The sequence below is a fragment of the Blennius ocellaris genome (genome assembly GCF_963422515.1).
Source record: "Blennius ocellaris genome assembly, chromosome: 21".
In the NCBI taxonomy this organism is placed as follows: domain Eukaryota; kingdom Metazoa; phylum Chordata; class Actinopteri; order Blenniiformes; family Blenniidae; genus Blennius; species Blennius ocellaris.
Window position 1 is genome coordinate 11,226,447 of NC_137670.1, and position 15,708 is coordinate 11,242,154.

At 47.3% G+C, this 15,708-nt stretch overlaps 1 protein-coding gene across 1 annotated transcript; it reads left to right on the forward strand.

Annotated features, from left to right (window-relative positions):
- The first annotated feature begins 3,244 nt into the window (after positions 1-3,244).
- On the forward strand, positions 3,245-14,122 carry trim8b (tripartite motif containing 8b). The gene is made up of 5 exons (XM_080516833.1): positions 3,245-5,711; positions 11,149-11,244; positions 11,329-11,594; positions 11,676-11,791; positions 11,881-14,122. The coding sequence occupies exons 1-5, from the start codon at positions 5,106-5,108 to the stop codon at positions 12,582-12,584; spliced, it is 1,788 nt and encodes a 595-aa protein (XP_080372959.1). The 5' UTR covers positions 3,245-5,105; the 3' UTR covers positions 12,585-14,122.
- Positions 14,123-15,708: the final 1,586 nt, after the last annotated feature.

Here is a 15,708-nt window from a genome sequence, read left to right on the forward strand (position 1 = left end):
CTTGGAGTAGCTTTTGTTTGGATACCGTTGAGATCAATCTAAGTGTGTTTCCATGCATTTTAGGAAGTTGAAAAGGTTTTTAGGGGGGCTGGTGTGTGATCAATTAGTTTTACAGTGATGGATCTATGTCACTGTTGTAGCAGAAAGTCTGTGTGGCTGATTGTAATATGAATACTTGCAATAATTTCTCCTCAAATCAAAAATAAACCGCACACAATTCAAACAGGCGCAGGGTTTAAATGAATTAAATACATGCACGATGCAAAATGTATAGAATATTAATTAAAGACAATGATCAAGCGTCACAATCACAAAGGGTTTTTTTTATTATCATTATTTAAGCCAGTGAATCAATTTAATTAATTCATGCTATAACCTGAATGCATATATAATCAGTATTTTAACATGGGGTTGTGGTTCATTATTAAAAGTTATCCAGAAAAACAGCACCACCTCCTGTTTTATTGAAGTTACGACGACAAAGAAATGTATTTGTAGTCCCTTTGTGACACACATGCAGCAGCCTTTCTATTGTTATAGTGTCTATAGATACACTGTTTATTGTTTATACAGTATTAATGGATGCATGCATGGATGCAAATATATGCACGATGATTTGATAAAAAAAAAAAAAACCTTTGAGTTGTGTAATATTAATTTGGCGTCATTATTCTTCAATATACCCATGGTCTTCAATTTGCACCCCAAAGGAGTCAGGATAACGTTTTTTGCGAGCCTTTTTTTGATGATAATTTCTGAAATCTTCTTTATGACCTTCTTGCAGTCACTCCAATTGTGGTAGAGGTTATAGAGAGACATATATGAAGTTAACTCAGGAAAAAGTATGCGGGCAATTTTTACCCATACTTCATCCGGTTCTTCTTGAAATTGTATGGCAAGCTCCACAATACACATGGGAAAAGGTCAGATGAATGGTTTGCTGTGTTATGCATCCAAAACAAAGAAATATTACCATTACACAACCCAGCCACTTGGAGGAGCTGTGTTTCCGACCACGTCTGCCCAATAAGCCTTCAATTCCAAAATAATTAAATCAAATTATAAAGTCAGACAACACAACACACATAAAACAACACAATCAAATGGTGGAGCCAAGCACCATCAGCAGACTCAGCCTTTAATACAAGTTAATCAAATTAATCTATGATTTCATATATACATTACATATCATGTTTTACTGCTCCTCTTATTGTGAAAACTGCCACGCAATAATTCTAATTCTGAGTGTGTTGATACATAACATAACATAACATAACATAACATAACATAACATAACATAACATAACATAACATAGCATAGCATAACATAACTTCTAAGTCTTAGGATGCTCTGGTCTTGGTCTTGACTCTCTGGTTAGGTAATCGTGACTACAATGCTAATAAAAACATTAAAAACGCCGTAAATGCGATCGTGACTATAACGTCCAAAATTAGTAAAACCACAAACATGTCAACAACATCTAAGACTGCTCAAACATTTAAGCCACGAATAGCTGAATTTACAAAATGTATGCCTTTTCTTAATTTTGAAAAATAAATAAATTGGTAAAAAACGCCTCTTTGGGTTGTGATTCTATTTGCAGTGTATTTTTTTCTAATAATACCACTGTAGTAACAATAGTTAAAGCTGTGAAAGTAGAAGGTTTTCTAAATTATTTATTTGGAGGAAGAAAAAAGAAGGGGCTGCATACATAGTGCATGACGAGGTTGAAGTCACAGAAGGCTCCTTTAATGTTAATGGTGGACTAAATCAGCTGTATTATCCTGCAACACACACACACACACACACACACACACACACACACACACACACACACACACACACACACACACACACACTGCATGCAGTGTGCTGGTGGTCGTCCAAGACCACTAACATGCAGAAAACCTCCCTTTAAACCGGTCTCCCGGCCCTTCCTCCCGGTTCATCCCTCAGCTCCTCTCGGTAAAAACGTGACACACATCAGTTGTGTGACAGGTCACGTGACGGCCGGGGAGCGAGGGGAGGGGACCGAGCGGGGGGTGGAGGGCGCAGAAACTGCATCAAGTTTTTTTCTGAATCAGACCGGAAGCTCTGCAAAAAGACTTCAAAATAAAACTCTGCAACGCTATTATAGTTTTCTTTCTTTTTTTTCTTCTTTTTTTAAAACTTACAGTAAGTAAATAACAATTGAGCCTTTCTGTGCAGAGTTTGCATGTTCTCCCTGTGTGTGCAAGATTTGTTTTTTTAACATATATATAAAAAAAGACCTTGTCAAGATTATATTGTTTTTAGATTATTACCACTCGTGGTTTTTTTCATATGCATCAGTATATCCCGTACTCTTTTGTTATAAAAATGAAAATTTCCTCATTTTGTGTCAAATAAAGAATTCTCATATCTTATGCTAAATGCATTTATACTTTTATAGTAGCTTTTCCATCGGTTGAGCATCCCCCCAAAGCTCTTTACACTGTTAATCACATTAACACATTCACACTTGCACTCACACATCAATAGAGGTTGCCATGCAAGTCGTTAGGTGTCTTGCTCAAGGACACTTCTATATGTGTGTAGGGAGGGGCTAAGATAAGACAAGACGAGACAAGACAAGACAAGACAAGACAAGACAAGACAAGACAAGATAAGGCTAATTCCACAGCAGCTCCGCATCGCACAAACATCACCAGAGAATAAAATATGTAAATACAAATAGATCACTTTATATATATAGAAATACAATAGATGGATAGTAGCAGCCATATTTACAGAATTGAGTGTTCTTATAATAGATGGGGGATTGATCCTTCAACCTTCTGATTGAGAGATCACTTTACGAGCCTCTCCTCTATGTCAGACCTCATTGATGGGGAGTGTTTCATAAAAGCCCTTCGGGCTTCTTTCCTCCTCCGACAGGTTTTACTTCTTACCGGTCCGTGTTTTTTTATTCTGAAACTCCCAACCGGAAGTGGTTGCCGGCGGTGTCCGCATTGACGGTGGCTCGGTCCTGCTCGCCTGCATTCCTCCTCTCCAAAGCCTGGCTGATAGAGACAGAAAGAAAGAGGAAGGGGGGGGGCGAAAAAACACAGATTATTATTCACAACCGTGTCGGGTTTTTTTTTTTTTTTTTTTACTTTTTAATTTTTATGAAGCTCGGAGCGGCCTCACCGCGGACACATCCGGCCGCAGCACGGACCGACCTCTCTTCCCCCTCCCACCCCCTCTCCAGTCCATCCAGCCCGCTCCACGGGACCCACAACACCGAGGAAAGAAAGGCGTGTTTTGCGCTTTAATTCCCCCACACTGACGCCGGGACTCTGCGCTGATGTGTGCGCGTAGGTCATCCATCGAAAAGCAGCTTTGGTGAGGCAGCCTGGGGGAATCTCTCCCCCTTTTTATTTTAATGAGGATTTGCAAGATGGCTGATGACAGCTACCCCTAACAAGGACAGAACCGCGACGGCCCCTTTAAGATGGTATATTTTTGTATTTTCTACTAGTTAAACGGACGAGCTGCTCTTTTTGCTTTTTCATAAAAAAAATTTTACATTTTTTTTTTTTTTTAAGTAATGAGTGGCGAAAGGATTTATTATATCTACACCTGTGTGGAAAATGGAGAGGTGACGTCTGATTTTATTTAATCGAGATAAGGAAGTGGATAAATATGTTGTTGGCTAAAGGCTGAAGGCCACACGAAGACCAAAGTTTTTTTGTTCTTTTTTTTTTCTTTTTAATGAGAATCTAAAGCTTGGGAGGAGAAAAAAAACCCATCCTTTTGTGTGTGTGTGTGTGTGTGGAGAGAGATATTTGATAGATGAGTCGGAGGTGGGGGGGAAGTAAAAGGCTCAGCCAGCAGCCAACATTCCTGCGGATCCCGAAAAGCCTTTGTTTTGTGCGCAGGAGCCGGACTCGACCATTAAAACGATTAACTATGCAGTAAACAGCCTCCCGATATGATGGCCCGGCGATGATTTGCCGTTTAATGAGATTATAAGGCCCTTTGTTGTCGACAGGGAGCCGGGGGGGGAGAGAAGCCGAGGCCTTGTGTACAGATATGCGGAGCTGCGTGCCACATCCGAGGCTTCGCGCACAAACGTCGCTTTTATGCGAAATCAGAGGGCCGGAGGTTCGCGTTCTGTCCGTCTGACCGGTAGAGGAAGAAAAAACGACGTTTCGTATTCCGCCTCCTCTCCGAACGAGCTGGTTTCGCCGCGTGTAATTAAAGCCGCCGGCTCGGATACGTATTTATGACCGAGCGGACAAAAGCGTCGCTGGGATTATTGTTTTTCTTTTCTTTCTTTCTTTCTTTTTTTTTTTTAAAGCGTCCTTGAGGTTCCTGATTAAAACAGATTCAGGTTGAGGTTTTTTTTTCTCCTCCTTTACCTCACAGCTTTCTCTCTTATTGCTGTGTGTGAATAGTAATCAGGGTGTGGACTCCAGGCTAGTCCCCTTTTTCCTCATGCTTTTCATGCTTGGTTTGTTGGTCTGAATTGGTTCACAGTCAATCATAATCCCAAGGCCACAAAACGGATCAAGTGTCTTTTGTTTTTTCCCCCTCTCTCTATATCTCTCTCCCTCTTCTCCTAATGTTCTCCACAGAGATTGATTCACCTCATAGATATTTAATTCTCTGTGCCTTGTTTGCATGTCATGGTTTACCTGTAGCGGACAGGCTTTTTGCTTCCTGTAGGCCTATAAACACACACACAAGCTGTGAAGGCAGGCCCAGTGCGTGAGTGTCATTGAGAGGAAAAGGAAAGCACCCTTTACTGTAATCTGGATAACGTCAGCCCCTGCTGTATGTGTTGAAATCCACCAAGGTGTTGTCATCTTCGCCTGAAGCCTTCTCTGGTCAGTTGTCTGGAATTTGCCTTCATGCTGCAGTAATCAAGCAATACTCATCGTCCGTCAGGGAGACGTGTCTGATCTGGTCACGAGGGGTTGATCAAAACCGGCGGATCTTTCTGGACGACATCGGGTCTGTTTTTATCTTCTTTTTTTATTAGATTTTTTTCTTAAAAAAAACCCTCTCTGAGAGTGTCAGGTTTCCCGCGAGAGACTCAAGAGAGAGCGAGGCCCGGACGACGCGGAGAACAGTTTAGTGTATGCCTGCCTGCACAATGATGGCCTCTGACATGGTTGAGACGTGGAGGAACTGTTTCGAGGAGGAGCTCATCTGCCCCATCTGCCTGCACGTGTTCTCCGACCCCATCCAGCTGCCCTGCAAGCACAACTTCTGCCGGGGCTGCATCAGCGAGGCCTGGGCCAAGGAGTCGTCGCTGGCCCGCTGCCCCGAGTGCAATCACGCTTACGCCCAGAAGCCCAGCCTGGAGAAGAACCACAAACTGTCCAACATCGTGGAGAAGTACAACGCGCTGACGGTGGAGAAGGCCAGCACGCCGGCGCTGCAGTGCATCCTGTGCCGCCGCGGCCCACCGCTGCCCGCCGTGAAGGTGTGCCTGCGCTGCAACGCGCCGTGCTGCCAGTCGCACGTCCAGACGCACCTGCAGCAGCCGTGCTCGGCGCTGGGGCACCTGCTGGTGGAGGCGGAGGCGGTGAAGGCCTGGACCTGCCCGCAGCACGACGAGTACCGCCTCTACCACTGCGAGGCCGAGCAGACGGCGGTGTGCCAGTACTGCTGCTTCGCCCGCTGCCACCCCAGCCACGGCCACGCCGTCACCGACGTGGAGCTGCGGCGCAACGACATCAGGGTAAGTGGCGTCCCGGCCGCACCGACACTCACTCGTCCACTCCTCGTTGGCGCTTAAAGTCGTTCCAACGCCGTGACAGATATTAAACTTCCTGCAGGCGGACGTGGAGTGCCAGTCAATTAATTTAAAAGGAAACTATTGATTCGGGCCGAGCGGGCGGAAAATCAATGTTTGTGAGCATTTTTCTCTTTTCCTTGGTCTTGCGTTACCAAGGAAGGTAGCAAAGCTAATGTCGTTGGGTTCGTCGATCAGAACGGGACGTTCACAGACACTCTGAAGTCACTCATTGTCCGTTGCAGCCCCACTTGAATGAATTTTTCCATTTAGCGGGGATCAATGCGCCGCGGATTAGCGTCTCCATAACTGCATTACAACAAGCCGGCGAGGTCGTCTCTCATCCACCTCGAGCAACCGTCAGCAGTGACGACGGCCACATTCCCACGTCCTTCATTGTCACCTTAAAGAATTCCAGATCGTCTAAATCAAAAGTCCTCCATTTGGGAAGTGGCGGCGACTCCGGGCGTTTCGGAGTTTATCTGGCGTTTCTTCTTGCGGTCGGCTCTCGCCTCCATTCTTATCTGTTGGAATGACAAACAATGCAGCGGAGGGTGGAACAATGAGGGGCCCTCAGTGGGCCTTATCTCCCCAGCACAGGTGCATCCGAGCTCGGGGATCGCCAGTGGTGAGGAGGAGGAGGAAGGGTTGGGGGGGGGGGGGGGGGACAAGGGGAAGCAGGATTAAAGTGATTTGTCACTCGATTCCTCGGTCTACTTGGCTTGTCGTCGTTGGGTTATATTTTAGTTGTTAACCTTGTCTCTTCCGTGGGGGGGGGGGGGTGGACTGCTGGTTGGAACAGCGGTGGGACTGGTTTTCTTCTCACTGCCTTGCAGGCTGGTGGTTCACGCTGTTTCGGTGTCACCCGTGAACTTCCTTCCGGTACGGCTGTGACTCAGCTTTATGTGTGGTTCATCAGTCAGTTCAGGTGCCGGAGACCTTGGCTGAATTCAAAAGCTGAGACGACAAAAAAAAAAAATAAGAACCTTGACGGTTTCAGCATTTTAGGATTGTAATCAGCTGGTGAATAAATAAGTAGACTAAATGAACCCATTCAAATGGTGAGCAGCTCTCATTGAACGATCTGAAAGAGGGAATATATCATAAGTGAGACGCTTTTGGGTTTATGTGATGACTTGAACTGAATCAATATGAGCTCAAATGTTTATTATCTGGATGTATGATACAGAAGCGTGTCAAATTAATTGTTGCCAGTTCATTTTTATTCACAAGCCCTAGTAAAAGAAAATAATTAACATACGATACATGTCACTTTTGCCCGTCTGTCACTTTATATTCATTTAAACTGGCGACGCGACGACAATGTCCTGTTAAGTTTCTATTTCAGTCCACACAAAACAATCTACTCATCAGTTTCACTTGTGTTTTGATTAAATACCACAAGCTCTTTACTGGTAACCATCTTTGAATCTGTGGGATCCATAAACAATATAAAGCTGCAGATAAAGCCCAAAACCACTGAATTAAGCAACAAGCTTCCCCGAATTTAGTTTCAATTGAAAATAGCAGACGGTCTTTCTTTTTCTTTTTTTCGGTATCTTTCCTGTTGGATCCGTGTGAGAAAATATCAGAAAATGAATCTAATAGCAGAGATTTGAGTCAGCCTCTCCGCTCACACCTGCAAATGTTTTTTTTTTTTTTTTTGGCATTCCTCCTCCTGGTAGTGGCTACCCACACATCCTCCATGTTGGCTGTGATTACAATGTGCAGGGTGGGTTTCCCCCCCACCACACACACACACACACTCAACATACCACTCTGCACTCCCCCGTCCTCCCTCCTCTTCCCTGCTGCTCTCCACCTCCATCAGCTCCCATTCACCTCCATCACACCATCACCACCACCACCAGCAGCAGCAGCCGCCGCCCCCGGCCGGTCCTGACCTTCCCTCCGGCCCCCCCACCCCCACCCCCCCGTGCGCCTGCTCGGGTAGCTCTGATGGAAAAGACAGTGTGCTGAAATGACAGCTAAAGACCGCCCCTCTCCCCTCCCCTTAAGGTGTCCCATACATTTAGCTTGTACTAACCCCCTACCCCCCCCCCCCCCACCTTGATGAAGCCTAGGCTCCTTCGACCCTACCCCCCACCCACCCCCACCTCCCACCCCCTCAGCGTCTGCTCCAAGCGAACTCGATCAGTCAGCACAACCAGGTCATCGTCCTGGATCTGTGTGTGTGTGTGTGTGTGTGTGTGTGTGTGTGTGTGTGTGTGTGTGTGTGTGTGTGTGTGTGTGTGTGTGTGTGTGTGTGTGTGTGTGTGTGTGTGTGTGTGTGTGTGTGTGTGTGTGTGTGTGTGTGTGTGTGTGTGTGTGTGTGTGTGTGTGTGTGTGTGTGTGTGTGTGTGTGTGTGTGTGTGTGTGTGTGTGTGTGAGCTATCTAGGGCAGTGATTCCCAGCCATGTGCCGCTGAGGCCCGACAGTATGCAGGTTTTCATTCCTATCAGGCTCCACAGCAGCTGATCACTAACGATAAAATCAGCTGCCGAGGATGAGAAGGGTGGTATGTGAACAAATCTTCAGCTTGAAGGGAGGAGGGGGGGGGTAAAAAAAAAAAAGAAATGTATTATGAACAGCCGGGTGGTCCAGAGAGAAAACGCCTGCGTATACATGTTGACGTTTCAACTCCACAGAGGCTGAATCCCCACGATGGGCTGATTTCTCCTCATGAACCAACCTGCGTTTTTTTTTTTTTTTGGGGTTTTTTTTTTGTTGCTGAATGAAAGGTTTCCACGGCTACCAGATGGGTTGCCAGATAGTTTTGTTTAGATGTTTGTCGGTTTTATGATGGAGAATTTAGCAGCAATCCCCTCGGTGTCCATCGTTCATGAATTTGAGGTCAAGTTCTTGGTAGTGAACCTCACTCTGGTTCGTTTCCCTTTTGAAATGGTAGCTCAATGAATAATGTGAGAGATCGACTTGCTGATTCGTCATTCGAGCCATTTTGGAAGTACAAACGAAACATTGTCGGGTTTTTTTCAACTGCGTGTAAAATTTGAACCGGGTATGATCTTGCTGTAATGCTCGAGGGGGAAGTCTCCCGCGCCACCTCAGATCTGTGGGATTTACTGACTCCAGATCCTGCGCATGAGCCTCTGATCCCACCCACTGGGCTATCCGCTCCAATCAGCTGTCAACGTCAACGTCTCCACAATTACAGCATCTGATAACAACGGAAAAACCAACCGACACAAATACCAAGGGGAATTCCCCCCAAACAATAGAAACCATTACACCTCATTATTAACAATCATGCTATGAGTTATTTAGCCAGTAGGGGACAATGAAAAATGTTTGAATTTACTTTTGGATAATCTTGGTTATTGTATTGGGTGAGGATTGTTGTTTTAATCACACTGAAAGCAGAGACAACCGGTCGGAACAGCGGCCATGTTGACGCAAAGTCTTATCAAGTGACGCGTTTCCGCAGTCCTCTTTCGCCACCTTGGAGGATCAATACAGCCGATCCCAGTCGCGTTTGGGTGAAGGCAGGTCGCGTCGTACCTGGAGGAAACCTGCACATAGAGAAAGAACATGCAAACCCCACCTGGGGACCTCCAGAGTGCCGGTCACTGCGAGCGGCCGACATTAATGGCCATAATCCTCCACAACCGGCAAGTTTTTGTCCTCGTTGGCGATAAAAAACGTTGGACCCTGATCGTCGGCTAGCGATCGGCACGCCATTAAATGTGATGCGCGAGGATTATTCCTATTTCACGTGAACTATTAATGACGAGAAGGATTAGCAGATCTGTGCCGGTGACGTTCCCGCGATCGGACTTGCAGTAAAGGATTGTCCGCGTCGTGTTGGAGGCTTTCATTATTTTTATTTTTTCCTCCTTCTTCTTCTTCTACCCCCTCCATCTTGCCCTCACGCTGAGCCGGATGTGGATCTCAGCGTGGCCTTGAGCCCCCATCCGCTGCTGTTCACATGCCATCATCATCATCATCACCATCATCTTCCTCATCATCTCCAGAAATAACAAGGGCTGTTGCCACAACATTGACACGGCTCATAGAACAGCTTCCTCTGTGTCAATTCTCCTTCCTTTTATTTTTTATTTTTTATTTTTTTGCTTTTTGGGTGGTTGGGCTCGAGCGCAGCACAGAGGAGAGGAGGCGCACTGTGGGGAGCTTTTTATTTCTCTCTGTCTCTCTCTCTCTGTCTCTGTCTCTCTCTCTCTCTGTCTGCCCATTTAGCTATCTCTGCTCGCTGCCCTCGGCTCCCCCAACATTAGTCCTCGCTCACTAATGCATACACAGAATTGCTGTGGGTTGCTATGACGGCGCTCCCTCCCTCCCTCCCTCCCTCCCTCCCTCCCTCCCTCCTCCTCCCCCACAGGGATTGTGTGTTGGATGGAGACTAAATTAGCCAGCTCTCATGTCAGTATGAATCTACCAATGCAGCTTTCTCAGACGTATGTCTGTGCACTATTGTTGATAAATAATAAAAACGACTTCCAATAACACACACACACACACACACAGTTAAATTGTGCTTATGTCCCTTTGAGCTCAGGCGTGTTGCCACCAGGTATGATCTCGGACAGAATGTCCAACGTAAAGCCTAAAGCGGCCTGTAAACATGTCAAACATGGATTATTTAACAAATCTCTTCGGAGTAACGGACACGACCACACTGCAGACTTCAAGCTGAGAAAATAGTGATGCTGCCGTGAAAGCTAGCTGGCTAGCTCGTAGCCACGCGGTCAGGGTGGCTGGGTAAAAACATGCATAAGGCAACAATAATAGGAGACGTTTTATGGGGGACATTTCACTGAATATTACACCATAAGGTTACATTAAAATTGTCTTTTTGTTGAGATTCTTGTCATTTCCAGGTTATAATTGTTTGGTTTTGTGAAAATATTCAGAATTTCTTCACGTATACTTTGCGCCAAAAAAAAAAAGCCATTAAAATATGCATTTAAAGGTTATCATGTCACCATTTCACCAGTCTCACCCGCTCGACATGAAATTGAGTTGAATATGAGCCCTGAACGAATGTGTTTGCTCAGAGAGATTTAATTTCTCTGTACTTGACACGCGCTCCTGCAGTTGCCAATACACAGTCGAATCACCGTTGGGCACAAGCCTTTTGCCCAATTTGCTTCGCTCTCGTCGTCGTTCGTCTCGAAGAATCTCCTCGTTCGACTTTGCTCCTCCGCAGTAAAGCTGCTTGCCGCTGAGCTGATTAGCTCCTCGACTGAGCGGTGGATGTCAAGCTTCATATATCAGGTGTAATTGTGTCGGAGCACAAGAACAAATAAGCACACAGATCCCACGCTGGCAGCCGTCTTCCAGCAACCCCTTACGTCCTTTTTGGACTTTTGTTTATTTAGCCCGTTCTCATTCCTCTCTCTCGCAGCAAAACCTGTTGAGGCAGCAGGAGCGCTTGGAGGAACGGGTGCAGGAGATCGAGGAGCAGCTCTGCAAACTCGACTCTGACAAGTGTGTCGTGGAGGTACGTGGTGTGTGTGTGTCCCGAAGCGTCGCGTGCCCTCGGGAGTGTGGCGCAGACTGACATGCAGCCCGGGTTTCATCACAGGACAGGGTGTGCGAGCTGAAGGAGGAGGTGCGCCTGCAGTACCAGCGGATGCACCAGCTCCTGGAGGAGGATCTGGGCCGGACGCTGGAGGCCCTGGACCGGGCCCAGGCCCGCTTCTGCCAGGAGAACGCGGCGCAGGTCCTGGCCCTGGGGGAGCAGCGGCACGAGGCGCAGAAGCTGCTGAGCTCCATCAACACGGCCTTCGGTAAAGCCGAGGAGCTGGGCTTCATGAAAAACACCAAGCCGGTCAAGATCCTCACCGACAGGTGAGGCGACTCGAAGCACCAGTGGCAAGTTTGTGACTTGCCCGCCGACGTTGTTCACCTCGGAGTTTGCTCGGTTCGCAGGTCCCAGGCGTGCGTCGGCAGCAGTCTCCCGCCGTACAAGGTCGGGAATCTGAACTCCAAACTGTTCCTCTCCGAGATCTCCAAAAGAGAGAAGAGCTTGAAGAGGACACTGGAAGGTGAGAGGTGACACTCGCCCGCAAGTCGCGGCCCGTCGGGATGTGCGTTTTGTTGAAATTAACATTAACGTTTTGTTGTCGCCCGCCAGCTCCCCTCACGCCCCCCTCCACCTTCCTGCAGTCCGTCCCCGCGTACCCCAGCGGTCAGAGCTCCGCCTCCGGAGCCGAGAAACGAAAACATTCCACCGCCTTCCCGGAGGGGAACGGGGCCGCGGGGAAAACCGCCGCTCCGGGCTTCAAAGACTCCTCGTCCTCCTCGTCCTCCTCGTCCTCCTCGTCGTTGGCCAAGCAGCCCTACCTGGGCGGCGGCTCGGCCCCCGGGGAGGGCCAGTCCACCAATCAGCAGCCCCTCGGCCCGTGCGGCCCGCCCCACATCAGCGAGGGCGGCGGCGCGGGCGGCGGGGGCGGCCCGCTCGCCAACCACCACTCGGGCTCCGTGTTCGGCTCCTCGCACTTCCCGCCCGGCGGCAGCGGCGCGTCGCACTCCGCCCAGCAGGCCGTGCTGCCGCAGTACGGCGGGCGCAAGATCCTGGTGTGCACGATGGATAACTGCTACTGCTCCGGGGTGCCCTCGGTGTCGGGCCACCGCGGCCACCCGCCGTACCCGCGCTCGGGCTCCTTCCCCTGGGTCAGCGCCCAGGACTACCCCCCTCCCCCCGGCCTGGCGTCCGGGGGTCCGTCCATGCAGGGCCTGGCAGTGAGGGACTGGATAGACGCCTCGCAGACGCACAGACACGCAGATTTCTACGGGCTGTACGGACAGCCCTCCACAAAGCACTACGTCACCAGTTAACAGAGCTGGCGCACGCGCACACACACACACACACACACACACACACACACACACACACACACACACACACACACACACACACACACACACACACACGCATAGACAGGCACTGAAATAGCACATCTTTACCGTCTTATTAACCGGAGAAACACGCAACGCAGTTATAATCCACATACCCGAAAATAAATGTTTATATCCGCACACACACAGATCTGATACATGCACACATTCGGGGGCAGGGTCAATCTCTTAGTGTTTTTCTTTCCACCCTTTCTTTGCTTTTTCGCTCAGTGTTTTCATGTAGTGTATTATACGTAAAACGCGTAGACGGCCACTGCGGCCCGGCTCGGCATTTCCACACAGGAGGAAATTAAAGCGAGGCCTGAATAGAAGATGGTGAGATGCATCTTTTTATTTATAGACTAGGAAGCAGACTGATAGAAAAATGACTTTTATTTTTCTTTTTTTTTTTTAAATAACAAAATGTCCTCATGCTTCTTCAAGGCTTTGCTCTCACTAAAAGGGAAAACTGGATAAAACGGAGAAGTGTTTCTCTGATATAATCGCACCCTTCAGTCGTACTGAGGTCAATTGCCTTATGTTTATTAGCGTCATCATTTCTTTCTCCGCATAGCTGACTGTGTCCGGTCCGTTGGAACGGGGGGCCCGCGGTCCCTCGGTGTCTCTCGTCATTGTTTCTTCATGGCCAATTCTTCCTTTCTTTGCTGAGTTCAGGGACGGATCATACAGCTTGAACACAAAACGCTCTTCCATGGAACTCCCACAATGCACTTGTGGACGCCTTGCTACGCCTGGACTACAGATGCTGACCCACAAAGGGACAATAGAGCTGTGTCCGAGGGGCCAGGTGATGTTTCTAAACCCCCCCCAACCTCTTCGTAGAGTTTGGTCCTTTTTTTTCCCCCCCACAGAGGGACAGAGAATCTCACACAGGCTGTTTCCATTTAGTTTAAGACTTTGTGCTGTTTGGTACATGTGACGCTTCCACGCTCGTCAGGAGAGACTCTTGATTGCTGGAGACTGGACAGACCAAACCAATCGAGCATCTGGCTGATGTGAGGATGCTGTAATTGTACTTCCTGCAGGGCAAAGATGTCACTTCCTCAATAAGCACACGAGCTTCTTGGCTTCCTGTTGGCAGCTTAAAAGCATGCAAGGAAGAGGGTGGGTTTTTGTTTTTTTTTTGTTTTGGGTTTTTTTTTCTAAAGCTACTCAAAAGATGAACAATGTTGTAGACGAAAACTGTTTGCTGTTTTGAAATGAGTTTATGAAAGAAAAGAGCGGGAGGAACTTTTTTCATGAACTTTTTCTAAAAAGACCGGACTGCTAGATGTAAGCAATGGTTCATCATCCTTAAAAAAAAACGGAGCTGTTACAACAGCCACCATAAAAAAAACTAAACAAAAACAAAATGACCAAAAAAAAAACAAAAGTATCTTTTTTTGTAAATATTTTGTGAAATGGAAAAATTACAGACATGAATTTGGAGAAGGGTTCCAAATAAACAATTTAAACCGGTCTCTGCTCTCAGCTTTGTGTGTGCATGTGTGCAAATGTCATCACGTATCTATTTTAACCTGCATGGAAATTAAGAAATGTGGCCTCAAGCATCCATGTCCTATATCGGTTCCATACGAGTTACAGTATCCCTGTGAGCTGATCTTAACTGAAAATGGACGAAAGGCAGAGAAACCAAGTTATCACGCGTGTCTTTGAGTTTGTAACGTGAGGCTAAAATTCCTGGATTAAACACCCCCTGAATCCAGACTGTGGTTATCAGGATGATTCTCCATCTCAGATTAAAAACATTTAAACCGGGCGGCAATTGGCAATTGTCAACAATTGGCCCTAAAATGCATGTTTTGGGACTGTGGGAGGAGAACGTGCAGACTCAAACCCAGGACGGTTCCGCGAGGCCCGCAAGTATTGTGTATCCCCTTCAAAATGTGTCTACAAATACAGCAGTTTGGCCTCAAAGTCTATTAAAACAATGCCAACTCACTATTGTAACTCCCCTGGAACAGTATGGACAGGATTGCTCTGATGAATGCAACATAATTCTTTAACTCTCATTTGCAGGCAGCCGATGAAAACATTTCCATAAGTTATTCCAACTTCAGCTCTTTTCACATTATTCACTCCTGTTTTTTTTTTTAATACTTTTTTTTTTCATAATCAAGTTTCATCATGTCTCTAAAAGTACTTCATCTTTAAAACAGCTGCTCCGTCCACTCCGCACCGTTCCAGAGCAGATGAATATGCAATAAGCGAACTCCGAGGCCGCTCGTGAAATGGGTCAGCTGCAAAACGTTTAGTTCCTCTAAACCAGGAATAAATTCAAATTCAAGCTGATCTCCACCAAATGAGGCTTCACCGTGGCGAAAAACAACGGCGGCAGACGGAGACGCCGGGGACTGCGAGTCCCAGTGGAGTGACCCGGGTCACGACGACAAACGGCAGATTAAGAGCGAGGCCGTTAGGAACGCTTCAAACCAGAAGTTTGCTCTTATCAATCCGCACTCAAGGAAAGAATGCAAAACTTCTTAAATGACACGTAAAGGGGAGGATCAAGCCGCCGAGACAAGGACTCGCACACAGTTTGAACAGGAGAGTGTGTGGGGGCGGCGGCCTGCAGAGAGAAAACAGGATGCGGAGTGCGAGTCTTGAGATGACTCGTCAGCCGGGGGAGACAAAGTGTGTGTTTGTGTGTGTGTGTGTGTGTTCCCCTCAGCCAGATTAAGCCGTTGCATTACTGCTTTCCCCGACCCAGCACTTTGAGCCTCAATCCCGTTGATCCACCAACCAGCGCGGTGGACAGGAGGGAGCTCGACTCCAGGTTTAACTCACCTGAGGGAACTTTGTCTTCGCTGGATTGTGGTTTATAATCCAGCTGGTAGTTTTACTAAACTGCTCTAAACACACCTTACACCTGGTTCCAGGTTTAGTAGTTATTAAAGCTCATTATTGTAATATTGTGTTAAGTCTCAAACATTAGTCTCAAAGGGTTAGGGTTGTTTTAACCAGGAGTGTGTGGGACCTGGGTTTGAGACAAGAAGGACACCCGGCATAAAGTGAAGCCAAGCTTCTTCTCACATTCGGTTTT